General features: G+C 40.0%; 1 protein-coding gene across 6 annotated transcripts in view; it reads left to right on the top strand.

Annotated features, from left to right (window-relative positions):
* Positions 1–3245: 3245 nt before the first annotated feature.
* Positions 3246–25917, top strand: part of ANKRD55 (ankyrin repeat domain 55) — a 95578-nt gene continuing 72906 nt past the window's right edge. For 3 of the 6 annotated variants that reach the window (XM_069491939.1, XM_069491940.1, XM_069491941.1), the window contains exons 1-2: positions 15879–16023; positions 17593–17669. Coding sequence is in view for 1 of the 6 variants with exons in the window: in XM_069491936.1 (XP_069348037.1) it covers positions 3669–3726 (58 nt within the window). In the remaining 5 variants the exon portion in view is untranslated. Of the gene's footprint in view, positions 3340–3635; positions 3727–15877; positions 16024–17592; positions 17670–25917 lie in introns of those variants that run through there. The other 3 variants (XM_069491936.1, XM_069491937.1, XM_069491938.1) reach the window with 3 other exon arrangements.

Below are 25917 nucleotides of genomic sequence, written 5' to 3'. Positions count from 1 at the left end.
ATTTTCAATGAACAATGTGTACAGCTTTTGTAGTTCTTTTTTATCCTATATTTGTTCTTATTATATCTATTGACATCTAATTTATGCCTGTTGAATCTAATAATAAAAATCAAAACATGCATTTTCTGTCCTTTTTTTTATGCTTCCACTATTAATTTGTATCATATTTTAAGAATACATGGACCCATGATGATTTACAAATTGAAAAACCTAGCCCTTCACCGCAATAGTCTGAGAAGCACTGAACTAGACAATTGTCACAACATGAGCAAAGGCCTTGTCTCCCTGGCAGGGCTATTTCTCATTGTAAATTCACAAAGTAGCACTCTGGAGAAAGAAGTGACTAATAGGGTATGAGAATGGATAATGTTGGTCAGGGACAGCCTCTCTAATATGGTGGCATTGGAGCTGGGACAAGAACATTCCAAGTGGAGTGACAGAATAGCGAAGTCTTTGGAGGCGGGTACGAAAGGGTGTGGCATGTTCAAGGAACAGAAGAAACCAGCATGGCCGGACATTGGAAAGGGAGGGAGATTGGGGGGAATGGACTGGAGGGGAAGGAAAGAGCCAGATTTTGCTTGGTCATGCAGACCATGTCCTCTCTTCCCCTCCTACATTCTAGGTAAAAAGCACCCGGCCAATGTGAATAAGTGCTTTAATCAGAACGTACTTGAAGAAACAACTGAATGTCATCTTACACTGGGCTTTGGTTATATAGAAAGAACTGTCTCTATGCTTGCAGCCCAAGAAGTGGACTGAATGATAACAACAGTCAACCCTTACAAGAAGTTAGGGGATGGAGCTCCACGCCACATATTAAGATGCTGAGTCTCAAAAAGTTATATAATTTGTCCTAATCACACACCTAACAGAAACAAACTCTAGCTCATGCCGTTTTTACTCTATTTGACTGTTTTTTTTCAAAAGGAGCCCAAAGCAGCCCTTTTACAAACATGAAAATGTCTGTATATTTTAGTTTGGTTAATGATATAAATGCTCACAGAAATGTAACAGTGTTAGAGATGGGGCATTTATTTTGAGAGTTTCCTGGAGCTGCTGCTGTAACAAATTACCACAAATTTGGTGACTTAAAACAACAGAAATTTGTTCTCTCATGGTTCTGGAGACTAGATAGAAGTTTGAAATCAGGGTGTTGACAGGTCCTCACTCCCTCCAAAGACTCTAGGGGCCTTCCTATTTCTTGTCTCTTCCAGCTTCTGGTGGCTGCAAGTGCTCCTTGGCTTGTGGCTGCATCGTTCCCATCTCTGCCTCCGCGCCCACACAGCCCCTCCCCTTCTCTCTGTGTGTCTCTTATAAGGACACTTGTCATTGGATTTAGGGCTCATCCGGATAAACTGGGATGATTTCAACTTGAGATCCTTAATTATATCTGCAAAGACCCCTTTTCCAAATAAGGTCATATTCATGGGTTATGAAGATTACAACATGCGTGTCTTTTGTGGACCCTTCCACAAACCATTCAGCCCACTATCCCCTCCATGCCCTGCAGCCTGGAAATGCTCCCCAGGCAGTGAGCTGGGAACTCCTTACTCTTACCCCATTTGTTTTTCTTCTCCCAGCGACCACTGTCCTGTGCTACCTGCTGCCTGGAAAGCATTGTTTCAGCAATTTTGCCCAATTTTCTAGTTGTTTAAAGCAGGAAGGTGAATCCAGTCCCTATTTCTCCAGCATGGCCAGAAGCAGAAGTTTCACCCAAGAGTGCAAGCTCACTGAGCGTGGGGACCTGTCCTGTCTTGCTCACAGCTGCATCGCCAGTGCCTGTGGAAATGATGGGAGCACAGTGCTCCTTCATAGCAACGATGATTCATGCACAAATGAATGAAAGAGAAGTCCGCCTTTGTTTTTCTCCTGTTTGGGACTGAGGGACCAATACTCCTTTCACCTCCGTCATTTAGATGAGCGCCAAGGATCAGCTAGTGTAATTCTTAGCTTCCTCCTCAAACCACTCTCCGTGCCCCCACTTGGTGTTCATGGTTAATGCAAGAAATGGGGTTGGGAACTTTAAGAAATTTACCTGTGGAGCACATTTTGAGTAATGATTTATAAGGTATATGTTCTGCTTCTGTTTTTAAATAAAAAGAACACAGGGCATTTTGAGGGGAGGGGCTGATGTGGGAAAGGAGGGTGGGTAGTGGCTTTTTGAGTGAGCAGCAGTATTGTCACAGTGGAGGGAGGCCCACCAATTTGTTGATGAAAATAGATGATGGGCACTGAGGAAATATGAGGCAAGATATAAGGAAGGAGGCTGCCTATCAAAACCACAAATTATACATTAGGTCAATCCATATCAAAACAAATGTGGTCATATACAAAGAAAAATGATTTTTGCTTTTATTTCCACATCGCACACTAATAAATTTAAAAAAGAAAACAGTTATTATCAATAGCATTTATGAGAGCATCTACTACATGGCTGCTTGGCCTATCCAAAAATCTGGTCATATCTAGAATGTAGAGCTTTGTTTGTTTGAATTTATTGTATCATATTTTTATCACAAAGTAATAGATAGCTACATAATAAGCCAAAAAATACAGAGATTGATAAAAAACAGTTAGAAATCTCCTACGTTAATTCCAATCCCCTGAGGTAACCAATATTAATAGTTTAGTATGTATCTTTCTACATCTTTTTCAGGGTTCCTTTGAACATATATAAACATTATATTTACATATACGGTGGGTGGTTGCTGGTTTTCTAAAAATGTGAACCAATGAAATATATAACTTGTTTGTTTCGTTTAACAATAGAGTAGTGGCATTCCACCAGAATAATAGTCATAGATTTATTTATCTCAGATTTTTTAATCTAGAGGATGAATTTACTACTATTCAACTGCTCTTCAAATGTACATTTAGGTGATTTTTCAGGTTTCACCACATACAATACTGCAATAAACACCCTGTGACTGAAGACTGTTTTAATTTTATCATCACAGAAACTTGAGCCTTGAAATGTAACCTTTCCAATGAGATGTTTTCCCCCATCCTTCCTGTCAGTCCGAGACGGGAGCTGAAGGGGTCTGAAGAAGAGATTGACGAAGTGGATAATTACTCCGCACAGCACGTGGCCAGCAGCCTCCTGCTACAATATTTACGTCCTGTTCCATTGAGATGGCACTGTCTGCTCACATGACCCAAATGCAGCTCTCACTCCACCAAGAGCACAGCTGAATGCAAACTGCATTGGCAGCTCTGCACATGCTCTGTCTGGCCCGTGAATCCTCACTCACCCATTGAGGTTTCTGTTGGTTTAAAGCGACATTCCAGCTGCAGAAGCTCGGTGACCTGCTTGCTGTGTATTACCAGCCCAGATCCAAGGCAGGTGGCACCCATGAATATTGTTTTTTAAGGTTTGAGGCAGTTTATTTATTTGTTTGGGGGTGGAGGGCTTATAATACTTACACACAAACATAGCTGATGAATGAAGCCATAGAGTAACCTTTTTCCTAGCAGGTATTTACAGGAATAGCATTTACCTACTTTCATCATTTGCCTTCACAACAACCTGCAGCTCTAATGCACGTTTCATTCTCAAACAGAGATCTTGGCAAGCGATGCTATATCTGACTGTTGTGTTGACTGTAACATGTGAGCTGGTGTTTTCTCCTCTCCAGAGACCTGGATGCTTTTTGCCAGTCTGATGATAAATGATGAGACAGGCAACCATGGATTTCAGCACCCCATCTGTGTTTGATCAGCAAAGAGGTAAAATGCTGCTTTAACACATTCTTCGGTTCTTAGCCTCCTTAGTCCAACGGCAGGGATTTACAGTTGTAAGGCAGGGGGGGCGGGGGGAGGCAGGCGGTGAGAGTGTTTGCTATGTAGGATGTGGAAAGAGAATTTCACCTAGAAAACAAACCTGTTCTAACTGTTCACTTCTAATTTGATAAGCATATGGAAGAGAGAAATAAGCTTATGGTCTGTCTGCTTGTTGAAGTATTCCTACTTACAAATTTTAAAAATTGGGCCTTAAGAACACCAACTATTTCAGATAGTGTCATCTTTAGTCTCAGTTTTTCTTCAAATCATTAAGAAATATTAGTGTAAGTAATAGAAGAACACATCACATGTGTCTTTGCAGGCTATTAACCCAGTATCTCATTATGATAGTTTCCTAAGCATCTTGTGATTCCCTTCAGGAATAGATGTTGCCCATATTTATGTTGTGTTGATACAGTCTGTCATCCCAGGCTGTGTAATGACTTATCACTCTGTTACAATTTGCAGTGAAGGGTTTATCTTCCTTACTCATAATTTCCAGAGTGGAGGTAATTTTCCATATGAAAAGGTTGCTGTGAAATCGACTCATCTTTGTAATATCATATATTTAGCCATACAGTCTACTGTGTACATTTTACCTATGCAGTGGGTGTATCTACATGTGTATGTAATCCTTTATGTAATTATAAATATTTCCTATGTATATACAGGAGATTTCCATTTTATAAATGTAATAAGTATTTTTTAGAATCTTTTAAAAAATATCTGATTTCTATACCACTTTCTACATACAGTCTCTGAATATTCTTTAAGATCCTATGTTCCTTTGGTGATTTCACTTGTTTTGGCAACAACATGAAATGGTGGTTTGTGAAAGGCTCATTAAGAAATGTATTGCTTCTTTCTTTTTCCCTTTTCCTGCTCTAGGCCATAGTGTGTTTAATACCCCTCAAGCTATATCTGGCTTCATAGTGAATTATTTTAGCCCAGTGGGTTTCTCAAATAATAAATTTAGATTTAGATTTCTGAGTTAACTAATATGTATATAAATATAATGTGTTCTCCAGACCCTAACTCATTTTGAGGAGAGAGTGTGTGTGTGTGTGTGTGTGTGTGTGTGTCTGCCTTCAGAGAGTGCTGGTTTATACTGTGTTTGGATCTGAACACCACAGAGAAAGGGACTGTTGCAGCCGTGCCCACCACCATCCTTTGCTGCTTGTGCATTTTGTGTCACTGATGGCAGTCAGCAAAAGTGAAAATCTGCTTAGAACCAAAGAGCTCGTGCTGGCTAAAAGATGACGTTGAGCCATGCAATTCACAGAGGAGCACAAAGGGTTTATTTTTGAAGACTAAGGGAGCTGGGACTCAGTGCAGAAGAATTAGCCCTTCGTAATAATTTATCTGTTTCAGTGTTATATCTTCTAACAGGATTTAGCCCACAGTATGGTTAAAATATAGATTTATAACATTTATTTTCTTATAACACTTTTAATTCGAGCAATTCATAGCAATTCCTCCACCCTGGACCTGATTCTCCCCCATGAAAGTTAACCCTCTCCCTGCCATCTCTATCTCTATTTCTTCTCTATCCTTTCCTTCTAGAGGTGCTGTGATATGGTGAAAATAGCATAGGCTTCTAAATCTTACAGACATAGGTCAGAATAGCAGATCAGCTACTTCTTAGTTGTGTGACCTTGGCAAGTTACCTAACCTCTCTTGTCCTTAGTTTCCTCAGCAATAAAATGAAGGAAATGATGCTCACCTAGCAGGGATGTTGTGATGATCTAAAATAATATATAAAAAGCATCTGTCACATTGCCTGCCGTGCAATAAGTATTTTCGAATCATGGCTGCTGCTTTTGTTGTTATTGCTGTTGTTACTATCACCTTGGACTCGGAGTTCCTCAAGTGCAAAAGACTATTCACTTCTCTATCTCCAGCTGGAATGTAACAGTCCTCAGATGAAATGAGGGCTTAGTGCTGGGTGACTAGATTACGTTAATTATTTTTTTCAGAACCCCAAGATACAATTTAGATCCAAGATGGGGAAACTTTTCGTGTTGGAAGCCTGCATTAATTTAGCTGTAATCAAATAAGGCCACATTCAAGAAACTTGAATTAGATATACTTAAAAATGTGTGTTATTTTGTAAAAATCTAACTACTATGTACTTAATAATTTCAAAAAATCAAAACTGTTTGTTAATTTTAAAGTTAACTAATCTTTTAATGACTTTTTTGTCTCTGCTTTTTGTTGGAAGTGCTGGAATATTTGGTTGTAGCATGGAAATCCTCAGTTTCAGTTGATCCTCTAGATGAGAGAGTATCAGTCATTTGTGACCTTAAGGGCATCTTGATTTGGGTTAGGTAGGAAAACATAGATTCCCAACAATAGGTGGTTGAAAATCAAGAAAGCATTTTTTGGGCATGTTGCTGAAGGTGTGGGTATTCTACTACATTTTTCCATATTTCAATTGGATCTTTCTTCGCATTAAATAATCACTTTAAAATGTCATCTACTGAGAGCTCAATGAATTCTATCCGTAGTTCTTTAGATGCCTTGGTAATATCAACTAGATGAGGCTGAAATGCTAGTGTGATGTCATGATTCTCAAAGTCAGTGAACCTTTCATTGTATTCTCCAGTTAATAGCTCTCTAACAGCTGCGTATTCTTCAAATTATTCACATATATAATTCTGCTCATCAGTGACCTTTGCTAACTGGGGAAAATGTCCATCCCAAATTTCCCTTTGAAGAAGTGTTTTGAAAAAAGATAACTTTTTAAAAAAATGCTTGGATTTGGCTGGGCGCAGTGGATCACGCCTGTAATCCTAGCACTCTGGGAGGCCAAGGCAGGTGGATTGTTTGAGCTCAGGAGTTCGAGACCAGCCTGAGCAAGAGCAAGACCCCATCTCTACTAAAAAAATAGAAAGAAATTAGCTGGACAACTAAAAATATATAGAAGAAAAAATTAGCCGGGCCTGGTGGCGCATGCCTATAGTCCCAGCTACTCAGGAGGCTGAGGCAGTAGGATCGCTTGAGCCCAGGAGTCTGAGGTTGCTGTGAGCAGGCTGACACCATGGCACTCTAGCCTGGGCAACAGAGTGAGACTATGTCTCAAAAAAAATGCTTGGATTTTTTTTGCCATATATCATATATAGACTTAGTTTTACCTTGCAAAGAAATATTCAAGTCATTTTGACATGATATCTCACAGAAATGCTGCATTCCTGTAGAAATCTTCTTTCAACTATTCACATTGCTGATTCTGTTCTTCATAAAATTTAACTATTTCTTCTTGCAGAGATAAAATTTTGGCTAACACCTGTCCCTGTGATAGCCTATGCACTTTAGAATGATATGGCAAATCCACACTGAATAAATACCTCATCTTCAACTTTAGCATGTTATGAAACTAATGATGCCTATGTTGCATTTGCACAAATACAATTAACAATGCTTATAACTTGTTGTAAGTTAAAATAGTAGCTTTAGCATAGAGATTTTGCTGATGCAAGATACAATGAAAAGAAATGAGAGCATCTGGATCTGTTAATACTTTTTAAAATCTGTGCAAGAAACCCTTCATATTTTCCTGTCATAGAAGGTACACTATCTGCACATACACTAAATTTACCGAATTCAGTCCAACTTCACAACATTTATCTTGAAAGTTGTTGAAGATAATCTATTCCCTGTGTTCTGTTCACAAGAGTGCCCAAAGTGAGTAACTCTTCATAGCAAAGAAAATAGTCTGCACCAAGTCAGTATTATCAGTTGATTCATCCAAAGTGATTGAATAATATATATTTTCCTTTTGAAGTATTGCATGAAGTTGTTCTGTTGAATTGAAGGCTAATTTATGCTGCCAGTCCATATTGTTCTCCTTGAAAGAGGCAGCTGTTTGTACTTTGAAACGTCATCAGGGTCAAAGCACCCTACAACTTCAACAATGCATTCTTACACAATTTCTTCATCACTGGATGGCTTCCCTTTCCCCCCACATATATAAGCTACTTTATAAGTTGCGTCAGTGGCATTATTTCCACATCTTATCATGCTTGAAAGAATTATCTTTGCTTTTGCTTTTCATCTTTTAATTTCTGCAATACCACCTTTCACACCTCTCCCTCTAATTTAAAATATTTGTGGTCTTTATGAGTGTTATAATGCTGATGAGCATTGAATTTCTTTAATGTTGATATTGCAGTACCACAAAGCAAGCAAATCATCTTATCTTTAGCTGAAACAAAATAATATTGCAATTCCCAATCCTCATTACAAAAGCTGTTTTCTTCCTTCAGCATTCTCTTGGTCTTCTTTGACATGATGGGCTGTGAGGCAGATAAAATTAAAAAAAAATACTGTCAAGCTGTGCAACTACTCACAAATTCCACTTCAAACAAAAACACAGTGCACCATTGTCAAAAGCTGATAAAAGACTGGAGTATTTGACCCCCATAAACTCTCACCAACCAGCCTGGTGCACTAGTGGCGCCAGTCAGGTGGGGAAAGTTAGAACTAAATCATGAGCATAGCAGCCGTCAACTTAGCCCTTATGGCTTGCTAATGTTCTAAATTGTGCCAGTTAATCTGGGAGGATTATTTTGTTGAAACTTATTTTATTCTTTGGTATTTTAAATATGTTCATCTTAAAAATAAAATAAAAATATAAAAGACAAACAAAATGTATTAATAAAAATAAAATATTTGTTCTGTAAAATTTGGATTCAGTCAAAAGGCCGCACTTAAGGACCTAGAAGGCCACATGTGGCCTTAAGGTCTTGGGTTCCTCACCCCTAATTTAGAGCAAGTCCTAGAATAGTAATTAAATGATACTTGAACAGTTTTATTATTTCACTAGTCCTTTCTCTTTCTTTAAAGCATGAAAGACCATGATAAGTTTAAACCATTGCATAGATTTTAAATATTACATTGTTAGGCAAACCAAAGTGAAGTGACTTTCTCTAGAAAAGCTGAGTGTGGGGTTTTTATAAAGGGTTAATATCTGGAGAATCAAAACTCCAGCAGCACTGGCTTCACATGCAGTTGTTGACCTAGGACAGGGCATCTGGAAGAACCTTAGAAGTCATATAACTCATGGTTCTCAAACTTGGCTGCACATAAGAATAATGAGGAAGATTTTGCAAATGCTGATGTTTGAATCCCACCCTGGGAGATTCCAATTTAATTACTGTAGGGTATGGCCTGACAAATGCTCCCCAGGAAGCTCTAATGTACAGCAAAGATTGAGAACCAGTCAGCCAGTCCACCTGCCTAACATTTCAGATGGGAGAACTGAAGCACAGAGAGGTTCAATGTTGGGCCCTTTTTAGTAATAACAACACACCACTGGTTATTAACAGAGGGGACTGAGACCCAGGTCTTCTCTATCCAGGCAACAGAGCAATAGAAGCTTCCTGTTCATGGGCAATCTCTGAACCCAGCAACTACTCTGGGGTGGGCATAAGCCAGAACTGTGGTTCATGGTTGCTCAGTATGATGCAGAATGACCTTTAGGACTTCAACAAGGTGGATTTGGCAAGCCTGAATCCCTCCAACTGCCCTCCACCTGTATTTTTCTGTATTTCTCTTTAGCTAGAGGCAGCAAGATATTCCTGTGTCAGGGTCTTGGTGGCAGATAGACATTTGCTCAAGTCCTGTTTCAGCTGTCTTCCCAATTGCGAGAACTTGGACAAACTGGTTGATCTCCTCTGAATTCTGTCTCTTTGACTGTAAAATGTGGATAATAGTGTATTATCTATTCACAGGGCTCCTGGGAGGCCTAGGGATCAGGTTACCTAACTGGCCAAGGTGAACAGGGCCGAGTCTCTGGCTTGCTTTGTAGAACTGTGAGGGAGGAAGCCTGGGTCTCCAGAACTCTCCACTCCCTTTTCTGCCTTTTACTTTCACCATAGCAACGTCTCTTTGGTCCCACGTGCTCTTTCTGGCTGTCTTCCTTCTCAAAGCCCGCATGCAGGAAAGGATCTGTAGTAGTCATTTACTACAGAACACAGAGGTTCCTGCTGAAGTCTAGGTGTTATGTAACTGAAGATATTTGCGTTTTAAGCTTTGTAACAACTTGTGAAAAAAAAGCTTTGCTGTGCCCAAAGGAATCCCAAGCCTCAAGAGAAAACAGGAGGAAAAAAGGGTGGTCCCAGGGCCTCACCCATTCCTCTGTGCTGTAGAGAGTGAGGAGGGCCCAGCCCTGCCAGGTTCTGTTTGCTGGTACCCGGTGGGCTGTGGACATCCTCACACACAGGTTGTTTCTCTTGCTGAGTAGCTGGGAGAATGAGAGGAAGGGCTTGGTCTTGTAGCCTGGATTAATACAGGATAGGAGTGTCTGAGGGCTGTTGTAACAAATGACCACAAACTGGGTGGCTTGAAACAACAGAAATGTATTCTCTCACAGCTCTGGAGGCCAGATGTCAGAAATCAAGATGTCAGCAGGGGCCTACTCCTTCTAGAGCCTTTAAGGGAGAATCTTTCTCACCTCTTCCAGCTCTGGCTGCCGTGGCCTCCTCTCTCCAGTCTCTGCCTCCCTCTTCACACGGCTTCTCCACTCTGAGTGGAGTGTGTTTGTCACTCCTCTGTGTGTCTGTCTCGAAGTCCCTCTGCCCCTCTCTCGTAAGGATGTGTGTGATTGCATCTAGGGACCACCCAGATAATCCGGGATAAATTCCTCCTCTCAAGATCCCCGACTTAATCACATCTTTTAGCCTATAAAGTCATATTTACTCTCCTGTCATATAGATAATAGTCACAGGATCCCATGATTAGTAGGTGAACATATCTTTAGGGCCGTGATCTTTATGGCCAACCCACTACATGGAGTGAGAAGGGGTCAAATCACAGAAAGCATGCAACCTTGTGACTTGGTTTTTGGTAAAAATCCATTCTCATTTAAGCTAGAAGAAAAGTTGGCATATAAGAGGTGGGGGTGGGGGGTGCACATCTATCGGTGCATATTCTGTGCAGGCGCTTGATATCCTTGATAGCAATTCCTTAACACATTGACTGCCACACTAGAAAAAAAATTTTTTTCCTTGGAGCCATGGAGTTTTATTATGAAAATAGAATAAAAACTTCCAAAACAAAACAATCCTTTCTAATTTAATGAAAAATTTATTTTTTTATTGTTTTCTGTGCGTGAATTATATGCAACTTGAAAAATAGTTCTCATGGCTCTTAAGGTGAAGAGATGTGTGAGTTACATATGCTTCACGAGGCTCCGGGCTCTAAACTAGCATGAGTTATATACAACTCACACAGCAGTTAATGTGTTAATGATAAGAGGTAATGTTTACTGAGCACTTAGCAGAGCCAAGCTCTGTACTGAGGACTGTGCACAGACTAGCTCACGTAACGCTCTCATCAGCCCCACTGTTACAACCCCCTTTTACGGATGAGGAAAGTCAAAAAATTGTGACCTACCTGATGTTACCACAAAGTACAGCAGCAAAGCTGGGATTCCAGCCTAAACCTGTTTGACTTCAAAACCCATGTTCTTACTGCTGCGGGATGTCTCTTTGTTAGCTGACTACAAAGGTTAGTGAAAAATAAGACATCAACGAAAAATCAAAATAGTAAAGTATATATTTTCATAATCAAGTTGTTATCCCATTGTGTTGTGGATTTTTAAAGCATCCACACATGGATGTAATGGTTTTAAATCCCAAATTCTCATGTAATATGGAGATGCTAAACAAAAAGATCTGTACTTTGCTGAAAAAGCAAAAGTTAAAATTCTGGTTTGACTACTGGATGCTTCTAGAAGGAAGAATAAGCAAATTTTGAAATGGGTTTTGGGCAAAGAACAGTGGGCAGGCAGGCCTAGAAGACAGGAAAGAAGGGGGGAATGATTTGGGCTCCGTTGCTGAGTTCAGGCTCAGGAACCGCAAACTGGAGCCTGCAATAAAACCCAGGGACCTTGAGGAGAAGTCTGTGATTAGTTTTCAGATTGACAGTTTAGATATAGGAAAGCCAGCTGGCAAATCACCAATGCTCAGGTTTACAAGTAGATTATCTGTTGCCTCTGAGAAAATGCTCAGCTTTCTCCTTCTCTTGGTCAAGAAAGAGGAGCAGAGGGAAAAAGAGAGATGGAAGAAGAATCTTTTTTCCAGTGTTCTTGACCATTCCAGACCAAGCCTAGGCAAGCATGTCTGCTGAAAGTCCACCCCACACCTTTCCCTCCCCACTTCTTTATGCTGTCCCCTTCTCCCTCCCATCAACCAACTCCTGGGAAAGACTGTGACAAATCAGTGCATCCTGGAGTCTCTGCTCTGGCCTCCATCTGATACCACCTCAGACAGGCTCTGCCTCCAATAACCTGAGCATTCTTCTCCTTCCACCATCCGTGTTTCCTCTTACAGAGGAAGGAAGCCTCTGAATCTTCATATCCAAATAATTTCCATTCACAGCATAGAGAGCCATCAGTATTCTCCACCACAGGACAGCTCTGCTGTCCCAGGGAGGGTGCCTCTTGCCAGACTGTGCATCCCAAGAGGGAGGACCCTGGAGTGGCATACAGGGGGAATAAAGGCTTACTTGGACAGGCATGTCTCCTGAGTCAACCTTGATGTTGTTTCCCGCAACTTAGCCAAATCAATTCCAGAAGGCTAACCCCCCTCAGCACCTCATACAAAAGTTAGCTGGGCTACCACATTGAGTTTTTCCTACCACCTCTTCTCATTAATTCCACAACATGTCCCAGAACTAAGCACTTTTGTTGGGTAGCTGATATCCATGGATTTTCTCTTTGATACCACCATTCTGAGGCAAGGATATTGCTATAGTTTGGATGTTTGTCCCCCAAACCTCACGTTGAAATTTGACCCCCAATGTTGGAGGTGAGCCTAATGGGAGGTGTTTGGGTCATGGGGACAGATCCCTCATGAATGGCTTGGCACCATTTTGCAGTAATAGTAAGTTCTTGCTCTATTTTCCCATGAGAGCTGGTTGTTACAAAGAGCCTGGCACACATGCCTCTCTTGCTTCCTATCTTTCCATGTGATCTCTGCACACAATGGCTCCCCTTTGCCTTCCACACCTTCCTCCATGAGTGGAAGCCACCTAAGGCTCTCACCAGATGCCCAGTCTTCCAACCGGCAGAATCATGAGCCAAATAAACCTTTTTTTCCTTTACAAATTACCCAGCCTCAGGTATTCCTTCATAGCAATACAAATGGACTAAGACCGTTATTTCAATGGAACCTAAAAGAAAAACCACAAAACTTGTCTTGGCATCTTGCACTTTAGTGGTGATTCCATCAACTTTACCCTTGAGACCACTTCTTTGGTCTTTGACTCACCGCAGTAAGTCAGAACACAGTCTGCTATTTTTAAATATCTCATTTTTAAAAACACTGAGGGGGTACCTGAAATTCACCAGAGTTCACACTGTTATCCTTCTGATTACTTAATATTATTTAAAAATGGTGTCCCAGGCTTTGGGCCACAACTAGGCTGACTTAGCATGGACCACTGAGTATAGAGAGGAATTGAAATGGGCTTGGAGATATCTAGTTTCAGGTAGCCACAGCAGAAACCAATTTAAGGATGAATTCTGGAAGTGTTCTGTCTTAGAATAGTAGGCCCTTTAGAATTGGAAGGCACCTTAGCAAATATATAACCCAGCTTCCTCACTCTTTATATATGGAGACTTGAACAGAGAGGGATTAGTGGTGGTACAGTGGAGTGGACTCTGTGGGCACTGGAGCCCAGTGCTGCCACCTACTGTGTGACTTGGTTGTCTACATCTCTGTTCTTTGCTTTCCTCACCTTTTAAGTGATGATGATACTACAAAAGATTGCAATATATGAATTACTTAATACCTACAAAGCACCTGGAACCACGTCTGACCCATTGTAATCACTAGTAAGTACTAGTGATTATTATAAATGACTTGGCCAGTGTCATATGGACAACCAGTCTCCCCAGGACGAGAGAACATCCCACCCTCCAAGCTGTCTCTTCGTCTGTATTGAATTCATGGCAGAGCACCCCTTTTTATTTGGAAGCGTGTTCCCAGACAGAACTTCCTGGCTTTGGAGTAATTCTACTTCTCCTTTCCTCTGTTCCTGGTGTTCTGTCCTCTGAGTCTAAAATGGTTTTCTAGATAAAACTCTTCCCTTGCTCCAATGCCAGACTATCTGTTCACTTCTACCTTCCATACTGGTGCCAGGCAAGTTTCTGGGCTCTGTGCTACTCTAGTAATCTATCTAGTTTTGAGGCAGAATTTCATTATTTTAACTATTGTTGTTTTATAATGTTGTACTGCTTGATACAGGCAATCTTCTTTCACACTGTTTTTTTAAATTTTATGGGATATTCTTACCCTTTTTTTTGTTCCCTCTTTTTGTTTGTTTTTGCTTTTGGAATGGTAATACATTCACACACTTGCAAGGTATAAAAAATTTACAATAAATAATCCACTCCTCCCCACCTCCAACCATCCAATTCCCTTCCCTGGAAACAAAACAATATAACCAATTTCTTATGCATCCTTCCAGAGAGATTCTATGTATGGATAAGCAAATATTTAAATATATCGTTTTTTCTTTAAAAAATAAAATTATCTATTTCTTTTTAAAAATGAAATTTAATATTTTCCTAACCCATCCTCCCCAAAATTGTTGGAACTTTGATTGAAATGAAATTAAATATAAATTAATCTGGTAATAAAATTAAAATTGCTTATACTGTTTAATCTTCCTATCTAGGAACATTGTATTTCCATAAATTCAACTCTTCTGTTATATCCCACAATAAAGTTCTATAGTTTTCCTCACTTAGATTATGAATATTTTAGTGAAGTTTATTCTTGAGTATTTTATATTTTCATTGTAATGGGTTATTTTCCTCTTTATGTTATTTAATATAGAACTATCTCATTTTATAATTATTTTATAATCTAACTTAATCAAATCTTATTAATTATACTTGTTCTGTGGTTAATTCCCTTGTGCTGCCTCATGAATAATTAAATCATTCAAACCCTGAGGGACATTGCCACTTGGTAGTTGAGAATCCCAGCTCCAGGGCAGACAGACTGGTTCCAAATCCTGCCACTTAATAGCTGCCAACTTTGGGAAAGTTATTGAAACTTTCTGTGTTTCAATTTCCTCATCTTTAAATGTGGGTTGGAGGAAACAAAAATATTACCTACTTCATAAAGTTGTTGAAACAAATAAATGGCCTAATGCAAATGAAACTGTTAGGACAGTGCCTGGAATATGTCATCTGTAAAAGTTAGCGATTATTCAATTTTAATTATTTTGCTCTTCCTTTATGATTATTACATCTCATCTACTTTTTGTTCCTGTCTTACTGTGTTAGAGTTTGTCTTAATTCTTCCCTTCTCTATTGTTTCACTATTAGGTACAATGTTTGCAATGGTTTGAAATAAATATACTTAATTATATTAAGAATATAATCTTCTATTTCAAGATGTTAAGCATTTTTTAGGAACAGATATCAAATTTTAACAAAAGCCATTCTGATCTTTGCTCATGTAATCATGCATTTCCCCTTTGTTCTATTGGTGTGATATATTTTATTAGTGAATATCCTCAAATCAAAGTATCTTTATATTCTGGAATAAACTCTATGTGGCCATGACGTAGTATTCTTTTAATGCCCATTGGAATTTGATCCCGTAGAATTCAATTTTATGTTCACGAATTGGTCTATAGGTGCCTCTGTGTGTGTGTTTGTGTGCGCATTTGTATCTCATTACCAGTTTACGCTAACCTTGAAAAATAAATTAGAAAAATGTTACTGTTTTTCTGTGCTTCAGTATGAGAGCTATTTGTCCGTTGGCCATGTGACATTTATCTTAACATTTTAAAAGAATTCACTCAACCTTGCTTTAGAATCTTTATGCCATTGCCACTAGCTTTAATTCCCTCCCTGGTACACAGCCAACTCTTCACAGATGTGCTTCCAATTTTTGGTTAATGTGTAAAATTTATTTTTGCTACAGTCAGTATAAACTCTAGCACAATGATGTGTCAGGCAAAACACTGAGCCACACAGCTTGTGCAACAGGGTGGGGAGTGGTTACAAGCTGCTGTGAGTAAGAAACAATGGAATGTGGAAGTATGGAATGTCCACCCAGCACCAAAAAAAGGTCATAAGTTCACCGGAACGTACAAGGACTTTGCCTCTGAGTAAAAGGGCACCTCCAGATGACAGTGCGCCTGGACCCAAGGGTTAGAATCTAGGCCTGACAGCCTACAGTCTTACCTGGGTTTCGCCTCTTACTACCTGTGTAACTTTGGGTAAGTCACTTTCCTTCTCTGTACCTCAGTTTCCTCATCCACAAAATAGGAATAATTGTGTTAAGAATGGTAAGAATATGGTAAGAGTTAAATGAGTTGATTTCTAGAAAGTGCTTGGCACAGTACCTGGCATACAGCATTAAGTGCTGGTCATCTTTACGACTGTTCCTCAGACATGGATGTGGTCCTGCAAAGACCCTGCGTGCAAATGCAGTAACAGTGGGTGCTTTTATAGACACTGGGAGATGTTGTTCTGTAGAAGTGATTATGTGGCAGTGTTCACTAACTTTAGGGTTGTTCTGAGTCTTTTAATTCCTTCAAATGTGCTACCAAAAATTCTAGAATTCAAAACTGTGTAAGAAACATTAAAAAACTAAGAACCTTGACTGTGGACTGACCACAAGACTCTGTGGAATGTGCCTGAGGTGGACTTTGGCTGTATCTCCAAGTTCCTGTATGCACCCCTGCAAACGGGAGGGTAGTTCTGGGGTCCCTGCTCCCCAAGCCACAGTTCCAGTAAACAGGCTGTAAGGAGGAGCCTCCTCTAAAGTGTAAACAATGATCGAGTATATATAGGGTTGCCATTACAAATTGGTAAGGAAAGGGAGAATTATTTAATAATTGACTATTTGTTAAAAAAATCAATTGCTATAAAAATGAAGTTTAAAAGTTTCACATTTTGTAGAATTAAATATTAACAAATATAAATAAGTATATGTTTTCACAAAGATGATCTTTCTAATCATAAAAGCATTGAAATAAATTTTAAAATGCAGTATCTATAGATTTTGACTCTATAAACACTGAAATTGTATTTTTAAAAAAATCAGTATAACAAAACTGAGAACTTAAGTGGCAAACAGGGAAAGGTAACTGCAGCTTTATAAAAGATGGAAGGTTAGTGTCTCTACTATATATAAAGTTCTTTCAAATCAATTAAATAAAGATAAACACCTCAAAATAGTAAGATATAAAGGATACCAATACATAATTCCTAAAATGGGCATAAACATTTAAAAACTTCTCTCTCAGGCTGGGCACAATGGCTCACACCTGTAATCCTAGCAGTCTGGGAGGCCGAGGTGGGAGGATAGCTTGAGGTCAGGAGTTCGAGACCAGCCTGCGCAAGAGCGAGACCCCCGTCTCTACTAAAAAATAGAAAGAAATTATCTGGACAACTAAAAATATATAGAAAAAATCAGCTGGGCATGGTGGCACATGCCTGTAGTCCCAGCTACTTACTCAGGAGGCTGAGGCAGGAGGATTGCTTAAGCCCAGGAGTTTGAGGTTGCTGTGAGCTAGGCTGACGCCACGGCACTCTAGCCCGGGCAACAGAGTGAGACTCTTATCTCAAAAAAAAAAAAAGATCACCCTTGACCTGGTCCCTTTTTGGGGAAGGGGAATTCCTGGGAGAATTCCGGGGAGTGGGGAAGAAGGAGGGGAAGAGAGAGGAGAGAAATTCACTTAGTAAGTGAGCAACAAAATGGCCTTAGTATTAGCGAAACTCACACAGATCTCAGAGAAATTCAGTCATTTCTTCCGAGTCAATCACTGTATTCCAATCCACAGAAAGGTCTGCAGCGTGGGAGATGTGAGATTTGCATCACTGCCTGGTCAACTGGCCCTGCCCCACCATCAGGCTACCTGTAAGTTTCAGCCACAGGCCCAAGGCCACTGTTCTAATCCCTGAGGGCTCTACTTGCCTCAGGCAGTAGCACCTTCCAGAACTTTCTCCTTTGGGTTCCCTGCCTCCTGGCCTTGCAGCTGTTAGGACCTTTTAACCCTTTTGCTTGCTCCTCAGGAACTTGCCTTGTCTTTTTTGTGGCCTTTGGGTTGGGCTGCCGCTCATTTTCAGCCATGTCTGTTTTGGGTGCAGGATGGGGGCAGGAGACGTCTGATTCTGAGGGGAAGATGGAAAGAGCAGAGGCAACAGCTACACACTCTGAAACGGCCAGGTCCTCAGCTCCCAGGCTCAGCTCCTGCTAACCTCCCCACTCCCATATTATATTCTACAGGGGGTGGAGGACAGAGGCTCCATTAAAGGAGGTGGGGGAGGATGGCACAAACCCTTCCTGCCATGCACAAATATACACAACACACCAACATTTTAACGGTGATCATCTTCGAGTTTATATTTTCTTCTTCTTACCCGTGTCTTCATAATTTTTGTAATCCAGTCATCCAGGAACAATTGTCAGTCTGTGACTGTGGACAGAAGTTACCTTCCAGCACTTTAAAGGGTCAGTGAAATTTTAAAGATAATTTAGAAGAGGAAGAGATCCCGTCTGATGTGGGGATGCATCGTTGATAAAGAGGGAGAAAGCAGGGTCCAGAAAAGGAGGACATCCGTGAAAGGCCGGTTGACAGAACGTAGCCACAGCAGGGCTTTGGGGACAACAGGACCAGACTTGTTCAATGTCTGACACTTGAGCTGGCCACCCAAATTACATTTGTCTTTTTAAACTATTTTCAGGAGCTCGAGGCATTGGGGGCAGTTTTACAAGTGGGCGCAGTAGAGGGCCACCAGGAGGATGCTTTTAAAAGATCCAGGGAAGACCCCCCCCCCCCATCTGCCAAGAGTGGTTGTTCATGAATGACGGGCAATTCATCATTTGGTTCTCTACAGATGCTAGGTAGACACACAGACTGTCAGCCATGAACGGAAATGCAGAAGTCAGTGTTCCACTCAATGCGGTATCTCCTCAAGAACATCCCCAAGACACATCCGAACCTGCTTAAACGTGGGAGCACAGTAGCTTGCAACTGTTTCTGAACAGCTCTAGTCACTCAAAAGTCTTACTAATTGCAATGTCTACCCATCAGAGCTAGTTCTGCCCTCTGGGTCTGCAGAAAACAAGCCTAAACTCTCTTCCAGCTTTTCTAACATTGAAAACAGCTGTCATGTTCAACTGAGGCTGCTCTGCTCCAGACTAAACAAACTCTTCCCCTCATTCATTCCTCACCTTCCAGAGTCCGCTGGTTAAAAGGGCAAAAATGTGACTCCAACACCTGCCACTCCCAGAAAGTGAGAAGTGGGTGGGCTCACGTATTTGACTCAGAAGAAAGTGAGGGAGTTTGGAGGAAGGACGGTTGCAATAGCAACACGACTTACTTTCCAATTTCCACAAACCAGCTAGGCAAGCACAATCCTTCATAAAATTAATTTAAGATTTATACCTGTCTAATTACCAAAGAACTTCTTGACATAATAATTTAACATCAATAAGATTTCCACAAAACTCCAGTGGGTGAGAAAACCCATTTGAGTAGAACATGCTTACTAAATTGGTCAATAAATGCATATATTGCCCCCATTCTAAAGGCCCTACACATTAAAGATTGAGATCTTTCTAAGAATTAGTATATTATTATAAAATGAGGCATCTTTACTGAAGTGCAACACGACAGACACGAACAGAAAATCCCATTTCCTAGGTAGGCCCCTGCATCCAGGAGAGGCGCTAAACGTGACGCGGCATTCACAGCTCGGAAGCAGCACCCCACGGCACAGACGCTGAGATTCAAAGAAACGCAACATGTGTTGCCTCACAAATCTGGTTATGAAGAAAGATCTGAGTGTGGCCAAATATTTATCCTTGAGATAATATTGTTGCAAGACTTCCTCCCCACAGATTGAAATCCCTCCTTTTCCACTCCCACGGCAGGAAGATTGCTTTGAGTATTTGTTCTCTTAGCTGGTACATGCAGAAAACCTGGAGCTAGATACTTTTAAAACGGGGGGGGGGGGGGGGGGGGGGGGGAGGGGGGGGAGAAGAAAGAAAGAAAACCTGGAGCTATTTTTCTCTTTAAAATGTTAGAAAGAAACTCTTTCTCTTCTTCCCATATGACTGACACTTTCTAAAGCATTCTTAAAGTCTCAAGCAATACAGCCTGAGGGACTGAAGGGAAAAACATAAGAAACAGTAAAATGTTTCAGCTCACAAAATCACCACAGCCTGCTGCACAAGGCAAAGGGTCTCATTAAGGGAAAAGAAGACTGAGATGCTGTATATGTCAAAGCAGTGACTTGGATAATCATAACTGACACACTTGGAGTACTTACTCTGTGTCAGTCACTGCTCTAGGCACTTTATGTGGATTAACTCATTTAGCTCTCAGAACAGCCCTGCAAGGTGGGCACTATTCTTATCTCATTTGACAAATGAAGAATGGGCACAGAGAGGTTAAGCAACTCACCTAAGGTCACGTAGCTACCAGGTAAGTGGCAGTGCCAGAGTCAAACTCTGGAGATTAGGGCCCAGAGCCTGTGCTTGCACCATTTTCCTACACTGCCTCCAGGTGTGTATGCTGTGTGTCATGTAATATATTTGATAAGCGTCACATGAGACTAATTTGTTTCAATACCAGCCAGCTGTATCACTGACCTTAAACTTGTTCTCTGGTGGCCAGAGAGGTCCAGTCTGGCTCTGAATTCTAACCCAGCAGATCTGGCAGCATCCTGGCCAGGGCCCAAGTCAAGGCCCACAGAGACTCTTTTTGTCACCAGTGGGTGGCAATGTTGTCACATGGAGCTATCGGGGTGCAGTGAAGGCCTCGCACCTTCCCTACAGGTGGAAAGGCCTCACCACTTTATGGATAGGTCATTCTGGGTAGCTCCAAGAATGCAATTTCTCTACTATTCCCAATGCATCCAGGAAAATCCTGCAGAGGAGAGAGAGATCTGAATTAGGAAACTAGTCATTGAAGCGATTCTTCCCCTGTCGTGCCATGGTATCTCTGGTATGTCTCAATCATAAATAAACATTTGTCTTCTCACTGGGACATGTCTTTCTTAAGGACAGAGATTCTACCACCTTTGTAACTACAATTTTACTAGCCTATGGTAGATGTTGGGTAAATGGATGAATGAATAAATTTCAGTTTTTCAGAGGCAATCAGTTCCACTCCCAGGAATAATCTAAGAAAGACCTGTAGAGTCCTTTGTATTTGCCCAAAATGAATCCAGACTTCACTGGTGACTCTAGGGTGGGTTCAATCACTCAGGGATCCTCAGAATAGAATAAACCAAAGAAAGCCTGCCCAAACCAGCCTGGGCTGGACTCTTGAAATTGCAGTACCCAGTCTGCCCTTACGCTGACCGGGCCCTTCCACAAAAGGGTCAGTTTAAGCAGAACAAGTGTCAAACTGACCTCTGGGTAATTTCAATAAAATGGGCCCAGTAATTGATGCAGTCAAGGGCTTTCCCAAAGAACTCCGTAATAACCCAAGGGCAGGGCCACCATGTAAAGCTCTAGAAAAGCAGCCCATGTTTGTGTAAAATCTGAGAAGCTCTGAGGAAAGTCCTCTAATCCAAAACATTTCTAATAGCCTGTCATACATCTGAAATCCCAGTGTTAATGCTAGGCCCTTGGGATTAGATCATCTGTGATACATCCAGAAACCAGTTAGGTTTTTTGACCATGAAAAATAATTGGAAGAGATGATTTCAAGAATGTCCGTCCCTCTAATTTTTAGGTAAAAATTAATAAAAATTTAACATACATACCTTTTTTTAAAAATCTACTAGAGGATTTATAAAGGTCAGAATTAGCACAACCCATACTTTTTTTCTTTTTTGGAACTTTATCAAATATCAAGGACTTGTTTTCTTGGTTACGGACACATTAGGCTTTATATCTGTCCTTTCAGTAGTAGTATATTAAAACTGGTAAGCCCCACTCCTCACTCACTATTTAAAAAGAAAGAAAAACCCTTGGTTTACTTTGATGAGTATAAAAGAATATAAATTCATTATAGAGAATTTGAAAAATGTAGAAAATTCTGAAGAATAGCCAAGAGGTTATCTCTGTTGACTTTGATGCATGTTCTTACAGTCTTTTACATATTTCACATACACATATGCATATATAATTTTTTATAAAATATAATCTACATCTCTTCACATGCTTCTTTCTTCCTATTTCTTCATGTCTTTTCCACCATTTTCTTTGCTTTCAGAGTCTCCCATTCTGTGTGCATCCTGGAATATCTCTTTTTGCACCTGTGCATAAATCTATCTGTTTTAACTTTCACACAGTTAGAGAGGTAAGAACCATTCAAACCATGCTTCTCCCCTAAGCAGCAGGGAAAAAAGATAGATGATAAATAGATTAGATAGATAGTTAGATAGATAGATAGATAAGGAAGGTGAGAGGGAAGGATCTATGTGTTGTTTATGTAGATCTTTTGGCTATCTTAAGTGGCTTTGTGATCTTCAGTAGAAAAAAAAAATTCCTGCCCCCACTTTAGATTCCATAAGAATCATCAGTCATCCTTCTCTTTGTACCTGTTATTTCTACATCATGCTTCCTTATTTCTTCAGAAATTCTTTGAATAGTCTCTAATTTTAGGCATAATTATTTGCATTGACCACAATTTAGATTGGCTGTTTCTACACACCCTCTAGGGAAGCTCCTTCATTTCCTATTTCCCAATCGCTCTGTGGTTGAGTATCCTATCACAGGGCTAGAAGGAACTCTGAAGTACATTCTGTTCTGCTTCACTACTCTTCCCTTTCCCCTAACCTGTGCTTCACTCTGTGTCTGAATTCCTTCCCAACAGGCTTCGTTGGTGGCCATCCAGCCAAAATTGGCCTTCTCCAATGACAGGAAGATCACTACCTCTTGACGTGACTCAGACCATTTTTATAAAGCCCTAACAGTTAAAATACCTGTCTGTCATTCTCACCCACTGCTATTTCTAACTGCTGAAGTCTCACAGAGCAATTTGACCAAAAAAATTATCTGCGTAACAGCCCTTTAAATAAAAATCCTATTTACAATAGCATGAAAAAGAATAAAATATTTAGGAATCAACTTAACCAAGGAGGCAAAAGAAAACTTGTATGCTGAAAACCAAAAAGCATTGCTGAAAGAAATTAAAGACATCTTGAGTTTCATGAATTAGAAAACTTAATAATGTTAAGATGTCAATATTAACCCAAAGTAATCTACAGGTTCAATACAATCTCTATCAAAGTCCCAATGGTTTCTTGCAGAAACAGAAAAATCCATCCTAAAATTCATATAGAATCTCAAGGGACCCACAAATAGCCAAAAAAAAAGTTTAAAAAGAACAAAGTTGGAAGTCTCACACTTCCTGATTTCAAAACTTACTACAAAGCTGGCATAAAAATAGACATATAGATCAATGGAATAGAACTGAGAGTCCAGAAATAATCCCAAGCAACTATGGTTAACTGATCTTTGACAAGGGTGTAAGACCATTCAATAGGGAAAGAATTGTTGCTATGGTTTGAATGTCCCCACCAAAACGCATGCTAAAATGTAACTGCCATTGTAACAATATTAAGAGGTGAAGCCTTTAAGAGGTGATTAGGCCATAAGGGCTCTGCCCCCATGAATGGAAAATAATGGATAAACAAAATGTGGTACATACATACAATTAAATATTATCCAGCATTAGAAAGGAAGAAAACTCTGACACATGCTGCCACATGGAGGAATCTTGGGGTCATTATGCTATGTGAAATAAGCCAGTCACAAAAGGACAAATATTGATTCCATGCATATGAGGTACCAGAGTAGTCAAATTCATAGACAGGAAGAGGAATGGTGGTTTCCAGGGGCTGAGGGCAAGGAAGAATGAGGAGTTGTTTAATGAGTACAGAGTATTAGAAGATGAGAAGAGGCTGGGCGAGGTGGCTCATGCCTGTAATCCTAGCACTCTGGGAGGCCAAGGTGGGTGGATCACTTGAGCTCAGGAGTTCGAGACCAGTCTGAGCAAGAGCGAGACCCCATCTCTACTAAAAATAGAAAGAAATTAGCTGGACAACTAAAAATATATAGAAAAAATTAGCCTGGCATGGTGGCTCATGCCTGTAGTCCCAGCTACTTGAGAGGCTGAGGCAGGAGGATTGCTTGAGCCCAGGAGTTTGAGGTTGCTGTGAGTGAGGCTGACGCCACAGTTCTCTAGCTCGGGCAACAGAGTGAGACTCTGCCAAAAAAAAAAAAAAAAGAAGAAGATGAGAAGAATTCTGGAGATGAATGGTGGTGATGGTTGCACAACAATGTGAGTGTACACAATGCCACTGAACTGCATTAAACTGAACACTTAAAAATGATTAAAATGGTAAATTTTATGTTATGTATTTTTACCACAGTTTTTTTTAATTAAAAACAAAGCTCTTTAGATATCTGAAGGCTACTATCATGACCCTCGCAGAATAATCTTCAAAGTAAACACATTTATTTCCTGAGCTGTTCTTCATGTGCCATGAATGAAGTTCATTCATATCCCATTCTGATCACTCTCTTCTGAATGTTCTCCAGCCACCTGTAGCCCTATTTAATCCACGGGCCATAAATTCAATGAAATCAATCAGTGAAGAATGGAAAGGGCCAATCACCTCCTTCAATATGGTTATGAGGCTATTAATAATGCAAAGTTCCTACTAATTTATTAAAACACTGTTAATTTCTATAGAGCTAACTGTCCAGCTAAAACCCTAAGTTCTTTTTTAATGTGCCACTCCTAAAACTTTTTATCAGTCAGAACTCTTTCAGTGATTAAAAAGAAAACCAAAACAAGCACAAAAAATTTGTATAAACTGACTTAAGCTGGAGTATCATCTGACTTCAAATTATACTACAAAGCCATAGTAACCAAAACAGCATGAAACAGACATGTAAGACCAATGGAACAGAATAGAGAACCCAGAAATAAACCCACGCATTTACAGTCAACTCATTTTAGACAAAGGCACCAAGAACATACTGGGAATCAGCCGGATAAATGGATAAAGAAAATGTGCCATATATATATATATATATATATATACACACACACACACACACAATGGAATATTATTCCACCATAAAAAAGAATGAAATCCAGTCATTTGCAACAACATCAATGGAACTAGAGGACATTATATTAAGTGAAATAAGCAAGGCACAGAAAGACAGATGTCCCATGTTTTCATTCATATATGGGAGCTAAAAAGTTGAGCTCATGGAGGTTGTGAATAGAATGGTGGTTACCAGAGGCTGGGAAGGCTAGAGGGGAGGGGGTGATAGACAGTGGTTGATTGATTAATGGGTCCAAATATATAGTTAGATAGAAGGAATAAGATCTAGTGTTTGGTAGCACAATAGAGCAATTATAGTTAACAATATTTATTGTGTATTTCAAACTATCTAGAAGAGTGGATTCAGAATGTTCCCAACACAAAGAAATGTTATAATAAATGTTTGAGATGATGGAAATCCCAGTTACCCAGATTTGATTCATTACATATTGTATACTTGTATCAAAATATCACATGTACCCCATAATATGTACAACTAGTATGTATCCATAAAAGTTAAAAATAAAAACATTAGTTAAAAAATTGACAAGCAAAAAAAGAATTTATCAATACATGTAAATGTGCTAGAGATGATGCTAGCTTAAGGTTTGTCTTGATTCAATAGATCAAACGATGTCACCAGGTCTCAACTATTTCCTTCTATTAACCCAGATCTGCTACTTCTGTGTTGTCTTCATTCTTGTTAAGATATTACCAAGTAGTTCCCAGGTTCATGGGTGGTGGAACAAAATAAGAATATTATTCCCAACAATCCCAGTCAACATATCATTGCTTTTCATGGGCTTTGATTGAGTCACATCACTGAATCAGTCTTTGTGACCAGAATAATGCTAGTGCTGAGTGTCTTTGTTCTAGGTCACGTGTTCTGCCCCTAACCAGGGATGTAGTCAATTCCACTGAATTAGCTCATGGGCTGAAAGTGGAGAGGATGTGGTCCCTAGAAAATAATCAGATCAAGGTTATCAGCAAGATAAAGGAATACTGGGCAATAAAACAACATATTCAACCACCCTTAAATTAGTTCAACTGGGTATTTTATGGACTAAGGTATGTTATCCTATGTA

The sequence above is a fragment of the Eulemur rufifrons genome, chromosome 17 (assembly GCF_041146395.1).
Source record: "Eulemur rufifrons isolate Redbay chromosome 17, OSU_ERuf_1, whole genome shotgun sequence".
Taxonomy (NCBI): domain Eukaryota; kingdom Metazoa; phylum Chordata; class Mammalia; order Primates; family Lemuridae; genus Eulemur; species Eulemur rufifrons.
The sequence above is the reverse complement of the archived record's forward strand: the minus strand, read 5'-3'. Positions and strand labels throughout refer to the sequence as shown.